General features: G+C 42.3%; 1 protein-coding gene across 9 annotated transcripts in view; it reads right to left on the reverse strand.

Moving 5' to 3' along the window:
• The window catches only part of syne2a (spectrin repeat containing, nuclear envelope 2a), a 113,075-nt gene that overhangs the window by 56,616 nt on the left and 37,433 nt on the right, over window positions 1–19,026 (reverse strand). For 7 of the 9 annotated variants that reach the window (XM_084082367.1, XM_084082363.1, XM_084082364.1 and 4 more), the window contains 19 exons: window positions 17,771–17,938; window positions 16,885–17,040; window positions 15,689–15,927; window positions 13,201–15,238; window positions 12,677–13,011; window positions 11,291–11,435; window positions 10,503–10,703; window positions 9,138–9,388; window positions 8,894–9,047; window positions 7,818–7,961; window positions 7,416–7,547; window positions 6,378–6,560; window positions 5,831–5,968; window positions 5,423–5,608; window positions 5,199–5,321; window positions 3,445–3,627; window positions 2,486–2,611; window positions 1,420–1,539; window positions 643–765 (listed from right to left, as the gene is read on the reverse strand). In XM_084082367.1, the coding sequence (XP_083938493.1) occupies window positions 643–765; window positions 1,420–1,539; window positions 2,486–2,611; window positions 3,445–3,627; window positions 5,199–5,321; window positions 5,423–5,608; window positions 5,831–5,968; window positions 6,378–6,560; window positions 7,416–7,547; window positions 7,818–7,961; window positions 8,894–9,047; window positions 9,138–9,388; window positions 10,503–10,703; window positions 11,291–11,435; window positions 12,677–13,011; window positions 13,201–15,238; window positions 15,689–15,927; window positions 16,885–17,040; window positions 17,771–17,938 (5,145 nt within the window). The remainder of the gene's footprint in view (window positions 1–642; window positions 766–1,419; window positions 1,540–2,485; window positions 2,612–3,444; window positions 3,628–5,198; window positions 5,322–5,422; window positions 5,609–5,830; window positions 5,969–6,377; window positions 6,561–7,415; window positions 7,548–7,817; window positions 7,962–8,893; window positions 9,048–9,137; window positions 9,389–10,502; window positions 10,704–11,290; window positions 11,436–12,676; window positions 13,012–13,200; window positions 15,239–15,688; window positions 15,928–16,884; window positions 17,041–17,770; window positions 17,939–19,026) is intronic. The other 2 variants (XM_084082365.1, XM_084082369.1) reach the window with 2 other exon arrangements.

A 19,026-nucleotide genomic window follows, 5' to 3' on the forward strand; every position in this document is an offset into this window, starting at 1 on the left:
CCAGCTAAATGACTGAAAGTTAGGAACCTTAATGACCCTTACTGTTACGGGTCCATTTGATTACATTTGTACACTCTCAGAGTTAATGGGGGTCAATGGCCCTAATGCGTACCAGATCCCCAATCAGTCCTTGAAATTAAAAAGACAACCGCTGGCCTATGGCACGTTTGCCTTGATTACTGGCTGTTACCGGACTGGATAAAATCAATTCCTAACTTGGCTCTTAGAGTTCAGATAAAGTTTTGATGTTTTCTGAAGCAGACTACAGGCTGGCTGGTCCTGTCTACAAAAATACACGTCCAGTTTTTGCCATTATAACACTTTCTCATGTCTCAGGTTCTGACCAAAATGTCACACTCTCCAGTGGCGATGAGATTAGAATAAATGTGACAGATTAGACCACAGTGGACAAATAATAACCTGTAGCTGATATTTTACCAAGGCATTGTAAGTGTTTTGTATGTTATTTGGCAGCCTACTGTATACAAAGTGACATTGGTATGATGTCTTCTCTTGGTATTTTAAATTAATATCACAGACATACAGTAAGTATACAGTAATACAACTAATTCAATGGTACAGAGATAAAGTGAGCAGTATAAATCCAACCAGTCCAACATCCTTCCACTGTAGAGTATGTACCTTGGCTTCTGAGAGTGGTTGTAGTTCAGACATGCTCTCACTTTCCCCATGGCACTGGGCATCTGAATGAGTCTCCACGGACTCATCTGGGTCCCTCAGTGTGTCCTCTGGGTCCTCTGGGTCCTAACATACATATGAGGTATAGAAATAAAAAAGCTCTCACACACAAAACACATCTGCATGATAGTACAGTATGCAGGGAGACATACTGTACAAAGGAAGGGAGAAAGAGACAGACAGACAGACAGACAGACAGACAGACAGACAGACAGACAGACAGACAGACAGACAGACAGACAGATAGACAGACAGACAGAGAGTATGTGTGTGTGTGTGTGTGTGTGTGTGTGTGTGTGTGTGTGTGTGTGTGTGTGTGTGTGTGTGTGTGTGTGTGTGTGTGTGTGTGTGTGTGTGTGTGTGTGTGTGTGTGTGTGTGTGTGTGTGTGGGGGGGGGGGTGTGGGGGTGTGGGTGCGCGCGTGTACGCACAAGGACTGAGATGTATCAAAGGAGCAGCATATTTAAGGCAGCTGTTTCTGACAGGCTGATTTCAGGTGTGCCGTAACCTCACATTCTCACACAACTTAATCACCAGTTCTGAGAATGAAATTTAAAGTTTCATTCCAAAACACTAAGCTAACCATTTGAGATGGTTATCCGTAGCCAATTGCTCAACATTTCAAACATGCAATACTCTCGCTATAGGCATAAAACTGCTGTTCAAGTTTGGCATCTGCATGCCGGTTCTGTCCTGTGTTTTAGCTTTTTGTTGTCTTTACCTCTGGGATACTGCATGTTAGTGTGTCCTCAGAGGACAGTGAGTGAGCACTGTCTTCATCCTTCTGTTCGTCCTCTTCCTCAGAATCACACACCTCAAAACCACCCTGCATTAGTGATAGCTGTTAGCAATGATTAAACACTGGTTTAGTCAGTGCACAGTAAAATCCTCAGTGTTCATTCATCGATTTGCAACTGAATGGACCCTTATGGGTCCAGGATTTTACAATGTAGCAGAAAGCAACAATGAAAAAGGGCCAAGAAGAGAACAAACAGGCAATTACAGTAAGTATTGACGTAAAGGACAATTATCTCCATTAAAACAGGTTTGTTTTTCTTTGACACAATGTTTTTATAAGTACAGTATCTGTGTTTTTCTTTGACACAATGTTTTTATAAGTACAGTATCTGTGTCTTTCGGACAAAATTGATCCTTTAATCAACACTTACTGTAGTAGAAAACTATACAGAACGTGTACATCAGCATGAGTTCATGAGCAGTCAGTTACTGAGATATGTGGTACAGTAGATAGTCAACTGAATTTCTTTATAACTTTGAATGACTGAAAGATAACAAGACTGTTCATGAATTGTAAAGAGGATCTTGAGTTGGCCTGGTACTGTAAGTGTCATAATTGGGCAAGGTTTGGATTTGTATCACATTAACGATTTTGTATTAGGGTCCCACTGACTACTACTGTGCCAGGCAGGCTCAATCAATAAGAGCTGGAATGGAGACACAAGCTAGCTAGCCACACCACTCACATGACAAAGACAGACAATTGTTCAGAAAATACTGAAAGAAGATTTTGAGTACACTGTCCTCTGATAGGCAGAAAAAAGTAAAAATATCTCCATGTGCGTGGAGATATTTTACTTGGAGTAAATAAATAGAAGGAATCTAGATTTATTATTAATTTAAAGTATTTTTTTTACGCTATCTGAGTCGCATAGTTCAGTGAAAACACACTTTATGTATACGTCATGTTTCAAACAGAAACATAAAAATTCAAGCTGTTGATTGTTGCTGAGTGTGAAATGATGAACTATAGTATGGGTCAATCTTACCTGGGAGGAGCTGCCATGAGGTGGTCTCTGCAGCTTATCTGTGTCTCCAGACATGTTGGACACCACTGCTGCGGTGAACATCACATCCTCACTACACATCTCCTCATTCTCTTGCCTAACGTTCACCTGTCACACACAGACACAGCAAACACACCAACAGAAAGACAGATATCATCAGAGAACAGCAAACCGAGTATAAACATCTCTAAAAAGCTGAGATCAGATTTTACCTGGCACATCATGTGGAGTGGAAATTTCTTTATAAGTTGTCATAAAACCATCCACTTGATTTTTCTAGTGCAGTGTTTCCTAATCTGTGGGCTGGGGCCCACTGATGGTCCGGTAGGGTATTGCAAGTAGGTCCCCAAATGCTTTTATTATTATTTTAATTAAGCTTGGGAAGATGCAGGCTTTATGAATGACATTCAGAGAGCCTATCAGCCTATCACTGATCTGCAGCTACACAGGAGTAAATAAACTGAATGTTGGATGATTGAATGTCCTTGAGCTTTATTGGATTACGGTCTCATGCTGAGGAGGTGTTTGTTCAGTCTCTTCTTAAAGGCATGAACACTTCCTGGTGTAATGTCTGCAACAACAGCAGTGGGAAGGCTGTTCCATTTTGTTATTGCAGAGCAGACTATGGTGCTAACTATGTTAATGACTATGGTGCTGACTTTGTTAATGACTGGCAAAATTACTGGCAAAACACTACTATTTAATTAAAATGTTCTTGAAAAATGTATTTTCATAGTGATACCAATAAATAATAACTTAAAGTACCAAGCCGGAACACAATCAACAGACGATCATTAAAATAAAAATGCTCTGAAATGACACGCGCCATTGGGCTGCCGGGTAGTCATTAGATCAGTGGGTCGCAAACACTTTCAAGATTTTCAAGTGGGCCCTGATCCAGGAAAAGGTAGGGAACCGCTGATCTAGTATCAATTCTATACCTCCAGCAGTGCAGCGTGTTGCTGGGCGAGTTGCTCCAGCTCCTGCAGGGGCTGTAGCAGCAGCTTGGCTCTGGGGAATACGGCCAGACTGGTCTCTGCTCCTTGGGGGAGTCCCAGTTCCCTTCTGCACCTCTCCATCTCTTCTAAGGTCCTGTGCATGGACTGCAGATTGGCCAGGATCACCTTTGGGGGAAAAGCGTGTGTGAGTGAACATTAAAAGGAGTTTATATTTTTTCTACCAAATCAGTTAGTGAGTTAGTGATTCATTCAATCACTTGTTGCACTATCCCCTTTTTAGCAGTGGTGGAAAGTAACTAAGTACATTTACTCAAGTACTGTACTTAAGTACAATTTTGAGGTATTTGTACTTTACTTGAGTGTTTCCAATTTCCAATACTTTTACTTCTACTCCACTACATCTCAGAGGCAAATATTGTACTTTTACTCCACTACAATTATTTGAAAGCTTTAGTTACTAGTTACTTTTTAGTTACTCAGATATAAACTATATGATATAATGAAACATACATTAACCACTTTAGCCCTATTTTATACATAGGCTATTTGAAAATAGCAGATCTACAAGCTCACAACGCGTCGCATCGCGCGTTGTGAGCTTGTAGATCGGCTATTTTCAAATATTTAGTACTTTTACTTTTGGTACTTTAAGTACATGTTGATGCCAATACTTTTGTACTTTTACTCGATTCATTTTCTAATTTTGGATTTTTACTTGTAACGGCGTATTTTTATATTGCAGTATTGGTACTTTTACTTAAGTAAAGAATTTGAGTACTTTTTCCACCACTGCTTTTTAGGTATATATAGTAAACTGTATACCATACTGTTATTTTCTTTATTGAGACTGTTGGGATGCTGAGTGGGAAACAGTGTAGGAGAGACAGACATTAGGAAAGCCGAGTGGGAAACAGTGTAGGAGAGACAGACAGTACTGACAGGGAGACAGTGTAGGAGAGACATACATTAGGAAAGCCGAGTGGGAAACAGTGTAGGAGAGACAGACAGCACGAAAGCTGAGAGGGAGACAGTGTAGGAGAGACAGACATTAGGAAAGTTGAGTGGGAAACAGTGTAGGAGAGACAGACAGCACGAAAGCTGACAGGGACACAGTGTAGGAGAGACATACATTAGGAAGGCCGAGTGGGAAACAGTGTAGGAGAGACAGACAGCACGAAAGCTGAGAGGGAGACAGTGTAGGAGAGACAGACATTAGGAAAGTTGAGTGGGAAACAGTGTAGGAGAGACAGACAGTAGGAAAGCCGAGTGGGAAACAATGTAGGAGAGACAGACAGCAGGAAAGCTGAGAGGGAGGCAGTGTAGGAGAGACAGACATTAGGAAAGCTGAGAGGGAGACAGTGTAGGAGAGACAGACATTAGGAAAGCCGAGTGGGAAACAGTGTAGGAGAGACAGACAGTACTGAGAGGGAGACAGTGTAGGAGGACATACATTAGGAAAGCCGAGTGGGAAACAATGTAGGAGAGACAGACAGCAGGAAAGCTATGAGGGAGACAGTGTAGGAGAGACAGACAGTAGTGACGTCTTCAGGTGGTATTCAAACAGGACAGCAAGGTAATGTGTGTTTCTGGAGGCGAGAGTCTTAATCAATTACCCATCAGGAACTTCACCACAGAGTAATGACGTTCTCCTTTAATTGGATCATTATTTGATCAGACAGTGCGAAACCACTTGAAAACAGCAGTGTTAAAACACGAATCATAATGTCAACTCTCACCTGCAGATTACGAAGGTGCTCCTCCGGTGGCAAGTTAGAGCTGTCCATAGAAGAAAAAATGGTTTGGATCTTTGAAACGTTCTTCTCCATGGCCTTGAGCTCGGTCTCCATGGCATTGACCTCCTGAAAGAAGAGAAAGATTTAGAGAGAATTGCTTAACCCCTTTTCATTGCTAAGGAGGTTTGTTAGAGAGAGACAGAAAACATAAAATAAAAATGTCTTACAGCGGCGGCATGCAGAAGCTGCTCTAGAGGTTCCGTGATGTTGTATTGCATGTTGTCCACTTGGTGGTCGGCCTCGGCCAGCCTCTCCTCCTGATTACTGGTGTCACACACTGCAGAGATCTCCCTCAGCAGTGGCCTGAAGTCCTCTAGGGCTGCTCTGATCCTCTCAGCGTCCTCCAGGACCAACTGAGGGCATAGAATTTTTAGTTAACGCAAATAGTGGGCACTCATAAAGGTGATTTATACTTAGTTTCATGACGAAAATAGTCGATCTACAAGCCCACAAGGTGTCGCAGCACAACGTGTTGCACAACCAATATAAATCAAGGAATAGCGAACATACCGGTACAAAAATGCTAGCAGGTGTTTCTGCATATTTGCATTACTTGTGTTTCCTGTATCACTGACCTGCAGGGAGTGTGCATGTCTCTGCAGGCTATTGGCTGATGAATAAGTACAGGGAGCCCCGACCCAGGACTGGGCTTCTTCTATCCAGCAGATGGCGCTATGGAGCATATCCTCAAACCCCTGAAGATAGGCAGGGATCTGAAACGCAGTAAAAATAAAATCTTTAGAATACCATTGCACAATGCACATACATTTTAATTGTAGAATGGAAAGTCACAGACCCAGGTATTTTCTAAGCCTGAATAAAGCCATTAAAATACATTATTATAACTCAGTTCTTATAACAGTCAAGCCTTCCTGTTCTGCTGACATGTACAGTATTGCTCCATGCAGATGTGAAAGTGAAAAGTGGTTAAGTGTGTCTGTGGGTTTTATAAATATTGAACCAATGAAAATTATTAACAAGAGCTTGTGGCTAAATCATAACTACATCGGATCCATTTGGAACACTTTTTTTTTTCCTGATTTCCTTAAATGTAAGGGTTTTGGACATACAGTACGTGGTTTCTGTCCGACAGCAACGATTTGTAGTGTCAGTGTGCCTAACCTTGCTGAGGAAGGCAGTGCGCTGCTCCACCATATTGGCAGTGTCCTGGTACAGCTGCAGGGGCTGGGTGAGCTGGTCCATGACGAGGTGGGCCTGCTCCGGCTCATCCTCTGCAAGATCCTGAGCCTCGCTCTCTAGGACGCTGAGACGACTATGCCACGTGTCCAACTCGTCCCAAACACACTGGAATGGAAGATGTACAGGGACAAATTACAAGATTTCTACATACTGTACAATATATACTCTATGTTGCTGTACATGTGTCTTTTATTCGCTCTAAAATACCTTGTGCGCATCGTTAGCTTTCTAAATGGAAACAGCATTGTTCTAAGGATATACTAACAACAGGTGAGTGTGTTGGACCTGCAAACCAAGGTGCCTCTTTGGTGGATTTGGCTCCTTTTTGTGGCTCAGGAGAAAAAATATTACCTGTCTTTATGTGTGCTGTTTGCACCACGCCCCCAAATACACATGTGTCCTAAAGAATACTTTGTTGTACGACAAATAGCAAGCTTGAGCTTGTAGATTATTTTTGCCAAATGAACATTTGAAAAAGTAAAAATAGGGGTTAATGTGGTTAAGAAGTTAGCATTAATGTTATTATGAGTGCATGTGGAACCTAAAGACACACATTGACTGATTTCGCTAGACATGTGCATGTGCATCAATTACATGATTTGATTCTGGTTGGAGATCTGTGATGCGTGTCTTACCCAGTGGTGTAGTCTAATATGAAGAAATGGGCATACTGTCAAATTAACAACACCCTCTCCTCCCTGCTCCAACCACCACCCACCGCGCCCCACGATTACCAGCACACATAGAACAGTCCTTCAGGCACTTGTTATTTACTTGGCACAGGCAGCACAAAGAACAACAAAGGTTTCCCTCGTCTACACATAGCCTTCTTCAGCATAATACACTGTATTGACTGTCACACAGACAGACAGACACACACACACACACACACACACACACACACACACACACACACACACACACACACACACACACACACACACACACACACATACAAACCTTAAGTGTGTGTTGAGCCTCAGTCAAGGTTGCATTCCTCTGCTCTAGTAAGGCCTTTACTCCCTCCAGCCCAGAGTGAACTTCCACCACTCTATTAGTTAGTTTACAGAGCGGACCGCTGCCTTCTAGGAACTGCATGTACGCGTGTGCGCACACACACACACACACACACACACACACGTACACACACACACACACACACACACACACACACACACACACACGTTGTGAATTGTAAACTGTAAAAACATTAAAATCACACAATTTAACTTGTCACTGAAACATGCCTATTAGCTATATTGCTTATTCACTGCAACCACAGAAAAAGGAGGTTCACTTACTGTAAGTAATAATGTACATCTGATCAGCATCTAGGAAAAATAATGTCTGTTTTTGTGTTACCTTCTCCTCTGCTCTCTGAAGGGACAGCTGGACTTCTTGAATTAGACAACTGATATCAGCAGGAACCTCCGCATACCTGCTCTGCACACTGACCATGATACGCTGTAGCTCAGCCTTGTTTGAAGACAAACCCTTCCTGACCTCCTGTCAACAAACAAATGAGGGAAGAGTGGGAGGCATAAAAGTGAATAAAGTGACGGAGAGAGCAAATTCTAAAGAGATTTGAGTTATTTTACTGTGTGTAGCCTAAAAGAAATCAAACTCTCACATATGCTGTGAGATACTTCTTCATTTTAAATACACAGGGAATATTCAGCAACAAGTCCGTTGAAGGACATGAAAGACCAATTATGACCAACAATGACCTAATGTAATTACAGGAGCACTGCCAGGTCAAGCAGTTTCAACGGACAAACGCTGACCTACAAACTGCCAGCATGAAGATAAACAATACCAGATATAACATCAATAGAAAAAACTCATTAGTAACAAATAACCAGTCTGGAAACTTTACTCACCATTTCAGCAATGATAAATCATCAAAAACATGACTGATTTTCAAACAACATGTGGGTTAAAATTGACAGACATGAACATTCATATATTTATTTATTTTAATCCTTCTGGCTGATGACAGTGCCATTTCTTTAAAGGACCATACTGGCATGTGACATCAATACATGTCTTTGTCTATTCACAGCTTCAGGCATATTTCGTACATAAACATAGACCATTTTCCGGTTAACAGACCCCTATTTGATCAAATGTTTTATCTCTAGGACCCCAATCTAAGCACATTGTTAATGTATATATATTATATATATACATATTCCGACATGGTCTGTCACTGGTCCAAAATGACTAGGTATCTATCTAGATTACTTAGGTATAGAGTTAACTGATCAAAATAGCCATTTGTTTATGTTCTCTAATTGTAGTATACAGAATGTCCAGTAATAACGGTGACAATTAAACTATCAATCATTTATCTGGGGACCCCCTAGATCCCCCTCGAAGACCCCTGAGTGTCCCTGGACCCCATGTTACATACCGGTAATAGAACATAAGATCCATACCTGTTGCTGACACAGATTCAAACACGGCTGCTCCACAGAGGACAACATGTCAGCCACACGTTTCTCCACCTCTTCTATCTCCTCCTGCACTCTCTGTCTCTCTGTCTCAGCTGTGTGTGCTGCCGTCATCACCTGCACATTCCTCTCTTTCAAGCTGTGGAAGACATTGTTTTTTTTGTCAGTGCTCCTGTCGCTCAAAAAGGCATATTCAGATGTTCCGCGTGACTGACGTCATCGTCTATACCTCCTGAAGTTCTCTTGGATCTCCTCCAGTTTTTCGGCGACAGGACCCAGGCTGGCTACATCCGGAGGACTGGTTAAGCTCAGGACGTGCTCCAGACGGTGTTCCAGGGAGGCGAGGGCTTGCTGCTCCTGCTCCAGCATCCGGGCGTGGGCCAGCAGCTCGTGGGGCTCCCCCTGCGTGGCGCAGGTCGCGGCAGAGGAGTCGGGCAGCTCGGCCTGGAGACTGGCTAAAGAACTGCAGCATTGCTCCATCTAGAGAAAAAACAAAGTACAAAAAGGTTCATCTGTGAAAAGTCTCTCTACAACGATGGTGGGCCCGCTGGGCCGGGGTCATCTGATACCACTGTTCAAGCTACACGCAAAGATGGTTTCAGATGACACGCTGTCACTCTACAGTTGCCAAGCACAGTTGCCAAGCACTTCTTTTTTTCCCTTTTTTTTGTATACGAGCACTAATAACATAATTTAAAGAGTTGTGTGTGTGTGTGTGGGGGGGGGGGGGGGGGTATGTTTACATGTGTGTGTGCATAAGTATGCCTCTGAGCGGGTGGTGTACAAACCCTGGTTAGGGTCAGGTCGGATATGCTTGCAAAGATATACAGTAGATGTTACACAATATGTATTCATTCAACCATCCATTCATCTAACCACATGAACCCTAGGGTATTTTTTTCTGGGCAAGTCATAACAAGTGAACATTCGACACTGCGACACATTGTGAGCTTGTAGATTTGCGACGAAGAAATTTGGTCTAGAGCATAAATAGGTAACTGGCGGCACAGGGGCCACATGCCCCTGGACCGCCACCTTCACTTAATGCTGCCCACTTATCAACATCATGATCTGAATACTGATGTAGATTATTGATTTCAGCTGTTCCAATTCCGAACAAGCAAGTTTACTTGACCAGTTTTAATAACTACAGTCCATTGCATTAAATTCTATTGCATTTTTTATTTCCAATAGTTAATATAAGTATTACTAAATGCATTGGAAATGTAATAAAACATATAATATTAATGACATTTACAATAATAATAATAATCATAATAATAATAATAATTGTTAATTTCCTTTATTATAATTTTTTATAATACAAATATAATAATATTTATAACAATATGGGGTATAAACCCCCATTTGTGATGGGGTTTTGAGTGATGGGGTTTGCAATACAGTATGCTACTGGTGAGAGTGCAGATATGCAATGTGCCCCCCTGGAGTGAGTATGGAAATTTAGTGGCCCTCCATCATCAAAGTTGCCCATCCCTGGTCTAGAGGGGGAAAAGGAGGGGACCATCCTGTATACTTAGAGCACTAAGTGGTTAAAGAATCAGTGAAAGCTCCCATGGTTATCATGACTCACGCTGGTGGCGATGTCCTTCCATTCCTCTCCTCTCTGTACAGAGTGAGCCAGCAGGAGACCAATGCCACGTCGCAACGACGCCCAGCGCCTCCAGAGGGCGCCCAGCTCGCCATCCTTGCCTACTCCACAACCCTGAACCGGACACCCGGCCCCCAGTTTCTCTAACATCTGAGTAAGGCCACGGAGCTCCGTCATCAGTGACTTCAAACCACAATAGAAAACAGTTAGTATCAGACAGTAGTATATACAGTACATAGTCAAACAACAATTAACAAATTAAATAATGCTAATTATTGTATGCTAATAATACTTTGACTAGTCTTGGTGTCACTGTGGGTTTATGTCTCGATGCAGCCTTCATACAGTAGAACAGAGACTTATGACTGTAAAAATATCTCACAACGCAGATATAAGGAGCAGTAAAATCTTAATTCATTACATTTATGAGAGTGTACAAATAGGAACCGTCCATTAGGGGCCCTATAAGGAAAACAGGCTACAGGTCCATTTGGTTCCATTTGTACAATCTTCTGAATTAAAAGTAAATAACAAAATAAATAATAATAAGGCGTAGGATCATTCAGATACCCTGATATGACTTTCTTGCATTCACATGGTAAACATCTGGGCAAGTTCAATCACCCTGAGCAAGTTCAAACAAAAGCTATGACTGCTTGAGCAAGTCTGATAAGTACAGGCTGCGGGTTCAGTAGAGTAATGTATATCCACAAATTCAATTACTCATACTGTATGTCCAAGTGAATCTCCAATGAATGTGTCATTATTACCGTAGCTCGGTTCTGTTGCTCCACACATTCATGATATGAGGTCACGTGTTCTGTGCCACATTCTGAGAGATTGGCTTCACATCTGGAAATAAGCTGCCGCATGTCTTCATGTGACTTTCTGTGGCTGCAATTCCTGGCCGCACACCTACATGGACAAAATATAATAAACAGTTGATACAGTTAAAGTAGAAACTGGTATAATTTGGATATGGATTGAATATGGAACATGAATATTGAACATGGATGGAATATGGGACATTAATATTTAAATTGGCTTGTTAATGACCAGCAGATTTGTATTTACACATTTTTAAGTTGACACCGTTGAAAAAAAATGTAATAAAATAATTTCTGGGAGTTGAACAAGAAAGTTATCTTGTGTCAAACTATTGCAGATCTCAGATCAATCAGATGAGTTATCATTTCTCTGCTGTGCCTCATTCCCTCAAACTGTAATGTGATGTATTAACCGATTATAGCAAAATATCAACAGTGATATTTACCATTGACTTTACTGTGAGATGATGTAAAGGAAACAAAACACAGTAAATGCCTACAGTAAATAGACAACCCAAGACACAAAACCAGCACAAAGGCTTCCACTGTAATTATGACTGATGTGGAATTTCTAGCCAAGAGGTAGTCATTCTGTAGGTTATGTTACAACAAGATATCATATTATGGAGTAAAATACAGTACTTAATTCATACTTTTGTGCCGCAGGATATATATTTATATAGAAACTTCTAGATGGAAGGCTGCAAAGGTCAAGACTTGCCCCAAGAAACACAATTTCATCCTGAACAGCCATTTTCAAACAGACTTGAAGTGGAAAAACACATGTGCATTTCAGTTCATTGTCAATGGTTATCATAGTCTAGAAACTAAAATATGTATGATACAATCCATATTGACACAGTAAATAGTCCTTTCTCTGTGTTCCTACAATAGCCATAATGCATTTTGTGGCCAAGAACCAGCCCATACGGTCTATCATTATCAACCTGATCCATATTTTCTGAAGTCAAAAAGTGAAGTGTAGTGACAACAAGTTCACAATTCTGCCCTAAACACAGCAAGCAAGCAAGCAATGTCACGGCCACTGAGGGTAGTTGCTAAAAACAGGTGAGGAGTGAGGATTGTATATTTTAGCACAACTTCAGCAGGGTGACTGCAGTGAAAGGAACACACACATTACCTTACAACTAATAGGTTTGTTGTAAGGTAATGTGTATGTTCCTTTCCTTTTCCTGGTTTAACATGGTGGTTAGCAGTTTATCTTCAAGCCACCTTTTCCTAGATAGCAGCATTCTGTCACTTGATCATCAACAGCAACATTACTGTATAATACATTTTCAAAACAGTAGGTGAGAAAAATCACACTACCTTTGTAGTGCCTCCAGTCTAAGCTGGGCCTGGGCTTCCAATGTAGCTCTACCCACCAACAGTTGGCTCAGGATGCCAATGTGGAGCTGCTCTGTCTGTGGGTGGGAGAGGCAACATTGCAGAGGCACCAGTTCCACAAGATGTCTGATGTGTGCACCGAGGCTATCTTCCAGAGACGCCAGAGCCTCTTGGGTCTGCCTCTGCTCCTCGGAACAATCAGAAAATCCTCCTCGAGCTGACAAGAAGGTGGCTTCAGCATTGTGGAGGAAGGCTATTGAACCTTGAGCGGCCCAGAGGTAATCCTGTAAGGCCTCTCGAGCCTGAGACAAACTCTCCTGTAGGGCATAATTATCAGTATTATTTGGTAATCACCATTATTAAATAATACATACTTGGCTGTGGAAATATATCATAATATTTGCTTGTGATGGCAAATACAATCGCAGAAAAATATTTAACATGCTAAAAATAATACTAATAGTAAAATACAAATGTATTTATTGTTATTAACTCATTTAGCTTACCATCCGTGAATGGGATGCCTGCATGGTTGCATCTCTGAGGTTGTACAGTTCCACATTTTTCCTCAGCTGAATTTTTTCTTTCCTTCCCAAAGCTTCCAATACTCGCATCCCAGACTCTAAGTTCCTCCAGATGACCCAACACCTACGCAGTGCAATATCTATGGCCTTCTCATCCGGACACACTGTCTCAGCTGCCTCCAACTCCTGCCTCGTCCTTTGGAAAATGTCCATCAAGGCACGCAGCTCAGAGTGGAAGTGGAGACCTTGGATAAGCTTGCTCTCCAGATTTTTGATATCTGCTGTGATGGCTTGCTCCCAAGAAACCAATGTCTCAACATTGCTGCGGATCCTGTGCCTCTCTGAATGAAGCTGGGAAGGGTGCATGTCCGGAGCAATGGCTTCCAATTGGTCGGCTGCTTCTTGACACTGAGTCTTTACCAGAGGAAGTTCGACCAAGAGCGTCTGGCACAATCTGAACCTCTCGCCCAGGCTTACTGTCTTATCTTTGGCACGCTGGAGTCGCTTTTGTGCGATGTCCCTGGATGTCTCCATTTGTTTCTGGAGGTGCAGATACTTGTCTTGCTCCAATGTTTGGCTGTAAAGAGCTTTGCACCTCTCTTGCAGGTCCTCAATTGTGCATAACAGAGAGCTTCGCTTGGCCTCCTCGCAGTGCTGAAGCGCTTGGACTTGACACTGATGCTCCATTAGCATGTGTTTCAAAAGCATAGTAGATGAGAGTGTGTCCTTTGTTAAAGGGAACGTCTGGTGATCTAAGTCAGTAGATATCTGTTTCAAGCTGGTCTGGACAGTGGCTAACTCCTCATCTGAAGAGGTCCGCTCATGAATTAGCTCCTCTAATTCCCAGCTGGTTGCTCGCTCATGAGCCGCCAGTCCATCCAGCTCTGTCCAGAGACCTGAGAGTCTGTTTATCAGGTAATGACTTTCTGCCGGATTCAAAGTTATCGCTATTTCCTTACTGATCTCTGCCAGAGCTTCCACCAGATTCAGCTGGCATTCTGTCTCTTCTGTGGCTAATTTGTGCATTCCGAGTCTGCTTTCCAACTCTTTGACGTCAGCTTTTGACGCCTTCTCTATGTGGACACAGGGGTCTCTTTTCACGTGTGCTTCTGCTAGCCAGGCCTCCGTGCCAGCCAATTGGCTTAGTAGTTTCTCTCTCTGCTCCAGGTCTTTCTCCATGACCTCCAGAGCATGAACAGAGCTTTGAGCAATGGTTGCATACAGTTCCTCAACCATCTTCAGTGAGATACAGACTTGGTGGCTTTCCTCCTGGTCCATATCAGAGGTCATGGCCTTTATTTCTTCTACTTCTGATTGCATCTTGGACTGTCTGGACAAAATATCAGACTGAAATTTCCTCATTTCAGCAATTTGGATGCGAGCCTCTTCCGGAAAAAGTGCTAATGTTTTCCCAAATGTGATGTGGTTCTCTGCCTGCTTGGCCCACATAACTAACTCATTTAATTGCTTGGTGATGTTAGCTAGTGAAGGGATGACAATAGTTAATTGTAAATAAGTGTCCAACTGGTTCATGATGAATTCCAGCAAGGGCCTCATTCCTTGAAGAACACGCTCTATCACGTCTTTCTCCTTAGGACCAAGTGAAAAGTGCTCCAGAGCATTCAGTTGTGACTGTAATTGTAGGTACCGGTGTTGATGTTTTTTTAGGTCTGTGGTGATTTTAATCTGATTGGGTATCTTAGTGGACTGGAGCAAAGACGGAATAACATTAAGCCTGGTCTCAAGATCCTCCGCCTCCTTTAAAAGGAGGGAGGATTGGGAGGCGGCGACGGTGGCATGCCTCACAGCTCGTTTGGCATTGCCCTCTAAAAGTCTCCATTCCTCCTGGACGTCCCCGAGCTGGGCGAGGAGAGCGCCTGAACTTTCAGCATCTGTCAAGTGGGCTGACAGTTGGCTGCAAGACCGAAGCAGCTCTGCCATCAAGCCTTTTTTCTGCTCCATGGTAAACAGAAGGACATGGAGCCTTCCAGCTTGCAGGGCACTGCTTCCCAAAGCATCTCTGCCAATAAGCACAAAAACCCATGTAAGTTAAATATTATAGACTAGTGAAATGAATATGATTAATCAAATAATCCATTTTTTAGTCTTTGTTTTCAATATTTCAATAATGATTTTCTAATATGCTATTTTCAGCTTCACAAAATTTAGAAAGTTTGTCTTTTCATCATTATCATTATAAAATGAAAAATTATGTTTCTGACAACTTTTAAGCAATGTTTGTCTAATATGGATTTCAATAGCATTTACCATAATTTGTTTCTTAAATAGATTATTTTACCATGACTTTATGGATTAAATGTGAATAACTGAATAATCATATTAATCGATTACCGGTAGGAAAATAATCTTTGGTTGCAGCCCTATTGTAAACACTCAAACCACTGTAAACTGGTTAAACCAATGAGTAACTGTAGTAGCAATATACTTTTAAAATCAACAGGTTACTCACAAGTTTAGCTTCTCAATCTCACTGGCCAGGACCTCCAATAGGACTCTTATAGCTTTCATCTGCTTGTGATAGTGTGTGACCTGGACCTGCTGAGCTGCTTTGACCTGCACCGTGGCAGAGGCGTCCAGCAGGGCGGCGCTCCACTGCCCCTCCATGTTTCTAAGCACCACAGGGTCATGAACCCTGGTGCTCATGAGCTTCATTGCAGCTACTTGGTCCAGCACACAGCGTTTGTGCTCCTTAAAGCAAAGATCAGACAACCTAAAATTAGGATTATTCTGCAGTACTGTCTGTTGTAATGAACATAATATACGTAACTCTTCACCTATGCAGATATTTTGTTTATCTCATTTTATCCCAATAACTGATAAACAAACAAACAAACAAACAAAATAATGTATAGGACAAATAGCACAAAGTGGTAGGACAGCAATGCAGAAAATGTACAAGAAGAATTTTATATTAGTATGAGTGTGAATTCTTAAAATATTTCTCAAAAGAAGTGGCACAGAAACCAGGGAGTTTATATAAGGACTATACATATTGCCGCTGTCGGGCAGAAATCTTGTATCTACAAGATTTTAGCTTTTATGTTTGTTTCTTCTCTATAAGTATGCTCTATTATACGCAAATGTAGCAAAAATAGCCAATCTACAAGCTCTACATTTTTTACATTTTAGAAAATCTTCACCTATAATAACATGCCCTAAATAGGGACACCAGGTTGAACGTTGGCTACACGACACTGAGTTGGACATTTGACAACGATACACGAAAGAGAAGAATGTCGAAAGTAGTAGTAGTCTGTCAGTGGGTTTTAAAAACATTTAACCACAGTAAAGTATTAGCGACTTGAACCCCAGCATCCCTATTCTGGGGAGAACATTCGCCAAAAATAGCAGTAGATCTGCTACTTTCCTGCTCTCACTCCAGCCCCCAAATCTCTTTGGGTATTTTTGGCAAAGAGATTTGCGGCCCTATTCTGGGCGCCGTCTTACCCATTATCCCGCACGCTGCACTGGCAAAGAAAAAAAATGGCAAAGAAGTTTAGGGATAATGGGTAAGACGGCGCCCAGAATAGGGCCGATAGTGTGTGTATGTAGATGGAAAAAAAGCGGTCGAAGTACACTACAGTTGCAACTCAGGTATAGGTCAGTTTTGACTAAGAATAGAGGGTTTAAGTGGTTAATGCTCACCTCTGCCTCCTCCACTTGTGTGTTCATTGCAGCAACACTGAGCTGGGCTGGCTGATAGCGACATCTCATCACCCTCATCACAGCTCTCTCCAGCTGAATCTCTGCTTCTCTAGGCGAGCACTCCAGGAACCAAGATCGATCCATGTACTCCGCCCTCTGTAATATACAACAATATACATAAAATAGCACTGTTACAACACACGCACGCACACGCACACACACACACACACACACACACACACACACACACACACACACACACACACACACACACACACACACACACACACACACACACACATACACACACACACACACACACACACACACACACACACACACACACACACACACACACAGGGTCTGGTAATGACCCTACCCCAACAGGAAGTGCCTGTAGCTCAGTGCTCCTTCCTCTGCCTGTCAGTGGCATCTTGGGAACACAGTATCACCAGGGCAACAGTACATGTAATTACCCAACTCTTATCTATTCACTAATCCATGCAGTTATAATGGGGTTTTCATTCCATTTATGGAAACGAATACAAACTCAGGAACTGTGAGTTTATATTTCAGAGTAAAACATTGTCATGCATGTTTTAGCAAGAGGAACTCTGAAGAACCATTTCTTGAACCGAGGGCAGCGGGTCAACATAGTGACTGAAATACTTGAAATTCAAGCCTCTACGTCTCTCTCCGGAGGTCCTCTATATAAACTGCCGATGCAAATAATTCAAACTTTGTGAAAAGGTGCAAAGACAACATGTTAACATGCTCCGACACAGCCCGTTGAGTCAGCGCCCGGGAACAAATGTTTATTGAATATTCTAACCAAGTAAGAAACCTAACCTGCCTTTCTCTAAAAGCCACCTGATGCAATACTCACATTTGTGATGTCGCTTTTCTCCACTAACCCCTGGATTTCAGACAGGATGCCCAGCATGATGGAGGACTGCTGTTTGGAGGACTCCGTTGATCCACCTGCTCTCGCTCCAGCCCCAAAATCAGACACCGACCCGGCCGTCCTGCCCTCGGCTTCCATTCCTTCTCGGTTCTGCAGGAACGCAGAAAGACGCGCCAAAAAAGAAAGGGTGGTGTCACATTTTCTTGCCTCGTTTCTTTCCCATGTTTGGCACAAGATAATAACAAGGCTTCCTGTCCTCTCCTTGGTCTCAGTGAACACTAGTGAGCAGACTGCAGCCCGGCGAGTCAGTGTAGCTATTAACACAGGAATGTGCCTGAGTAGGGAGGGTGCTGTCTGCCCTGAGGGCAGACGGCAAAAAAAAAAACTACTCTGCCATTTCTTCAGGATATGACTGATTTATTAGTATTTGTTTAGGTTATGTGGGTGCAGACACCTGAAATATCAGGTCAACCATCACATCAATAGATAGGAATTGGGGATGTGCCTTATAAAAACTTTGCGAGCAGCACCCAAGGCGTGCCTTAGAGCTGGGCGGAGGCAGACAGGGAACGTATTGTGGGAGGTGGATTCTGCACTGGCAGGTGACTGATGTGTTGCGACGTCATGAGAAACTATCTGTAAAAGCAAACATTTACATTCTCGTATACGAGTTTGTCATTGGAAATTCCTGTGGCAAACGTTTAACAGAAGTCAATGTCGCTGCAGTTCAAAGCATTCACTAGTGTTGGTGTACCTCAGTTTCTAAATAGACCATGTTTGTATATTATATGTTTGTTCAATCCGGAGGTGTCCATGTAATGTTACATGCCATGGCAAAAGCAAGTTAATGAAAGACTACTGACTACTGACAATAGAGATTTTTGTAGATTTTAAAGAACCAGTTTTATCTAGTGCGTGTACAGTTTTGGTGTAAATACTTAAGTTAATAGAGGTTCCATTGTGTACCGATAACTTATATTATTGTAGCTCAGTCTAATTCTGAACTTTGCAGATTTAATGATGGCATGAATGTGAAATAAAAAATAAAAATAAGCAGCTCAATATTTACAGCAGGCAGTAGGAACCACCTACAAATGTTTCACTCTACACAAACTCACTTTGGCCTTGAGCAGAAGGTTGAAAGGTAAATGCCTAAATGTAAAGGGAAGACCAGGTGTACGGGTGTGATTCATGCTAGCAAGGACAATAGGTTATCTCTCCTCGCCTGTCTTCCAGCA

The sequence above is a fragment of the Gymnoscopelus microlampas genome (assembly GCF_963454915.1).
Source record: "Gymnoscopelus microlampas genome assembly, chromosome: 16".
Classification (NCBI taxonomy): Eukaryota; Metazoa; Chordata; class Actinopteri; order Myctophiformes; family Myctophidae; genus Gymnoscopelus; species Gymnoscopelus microlampas.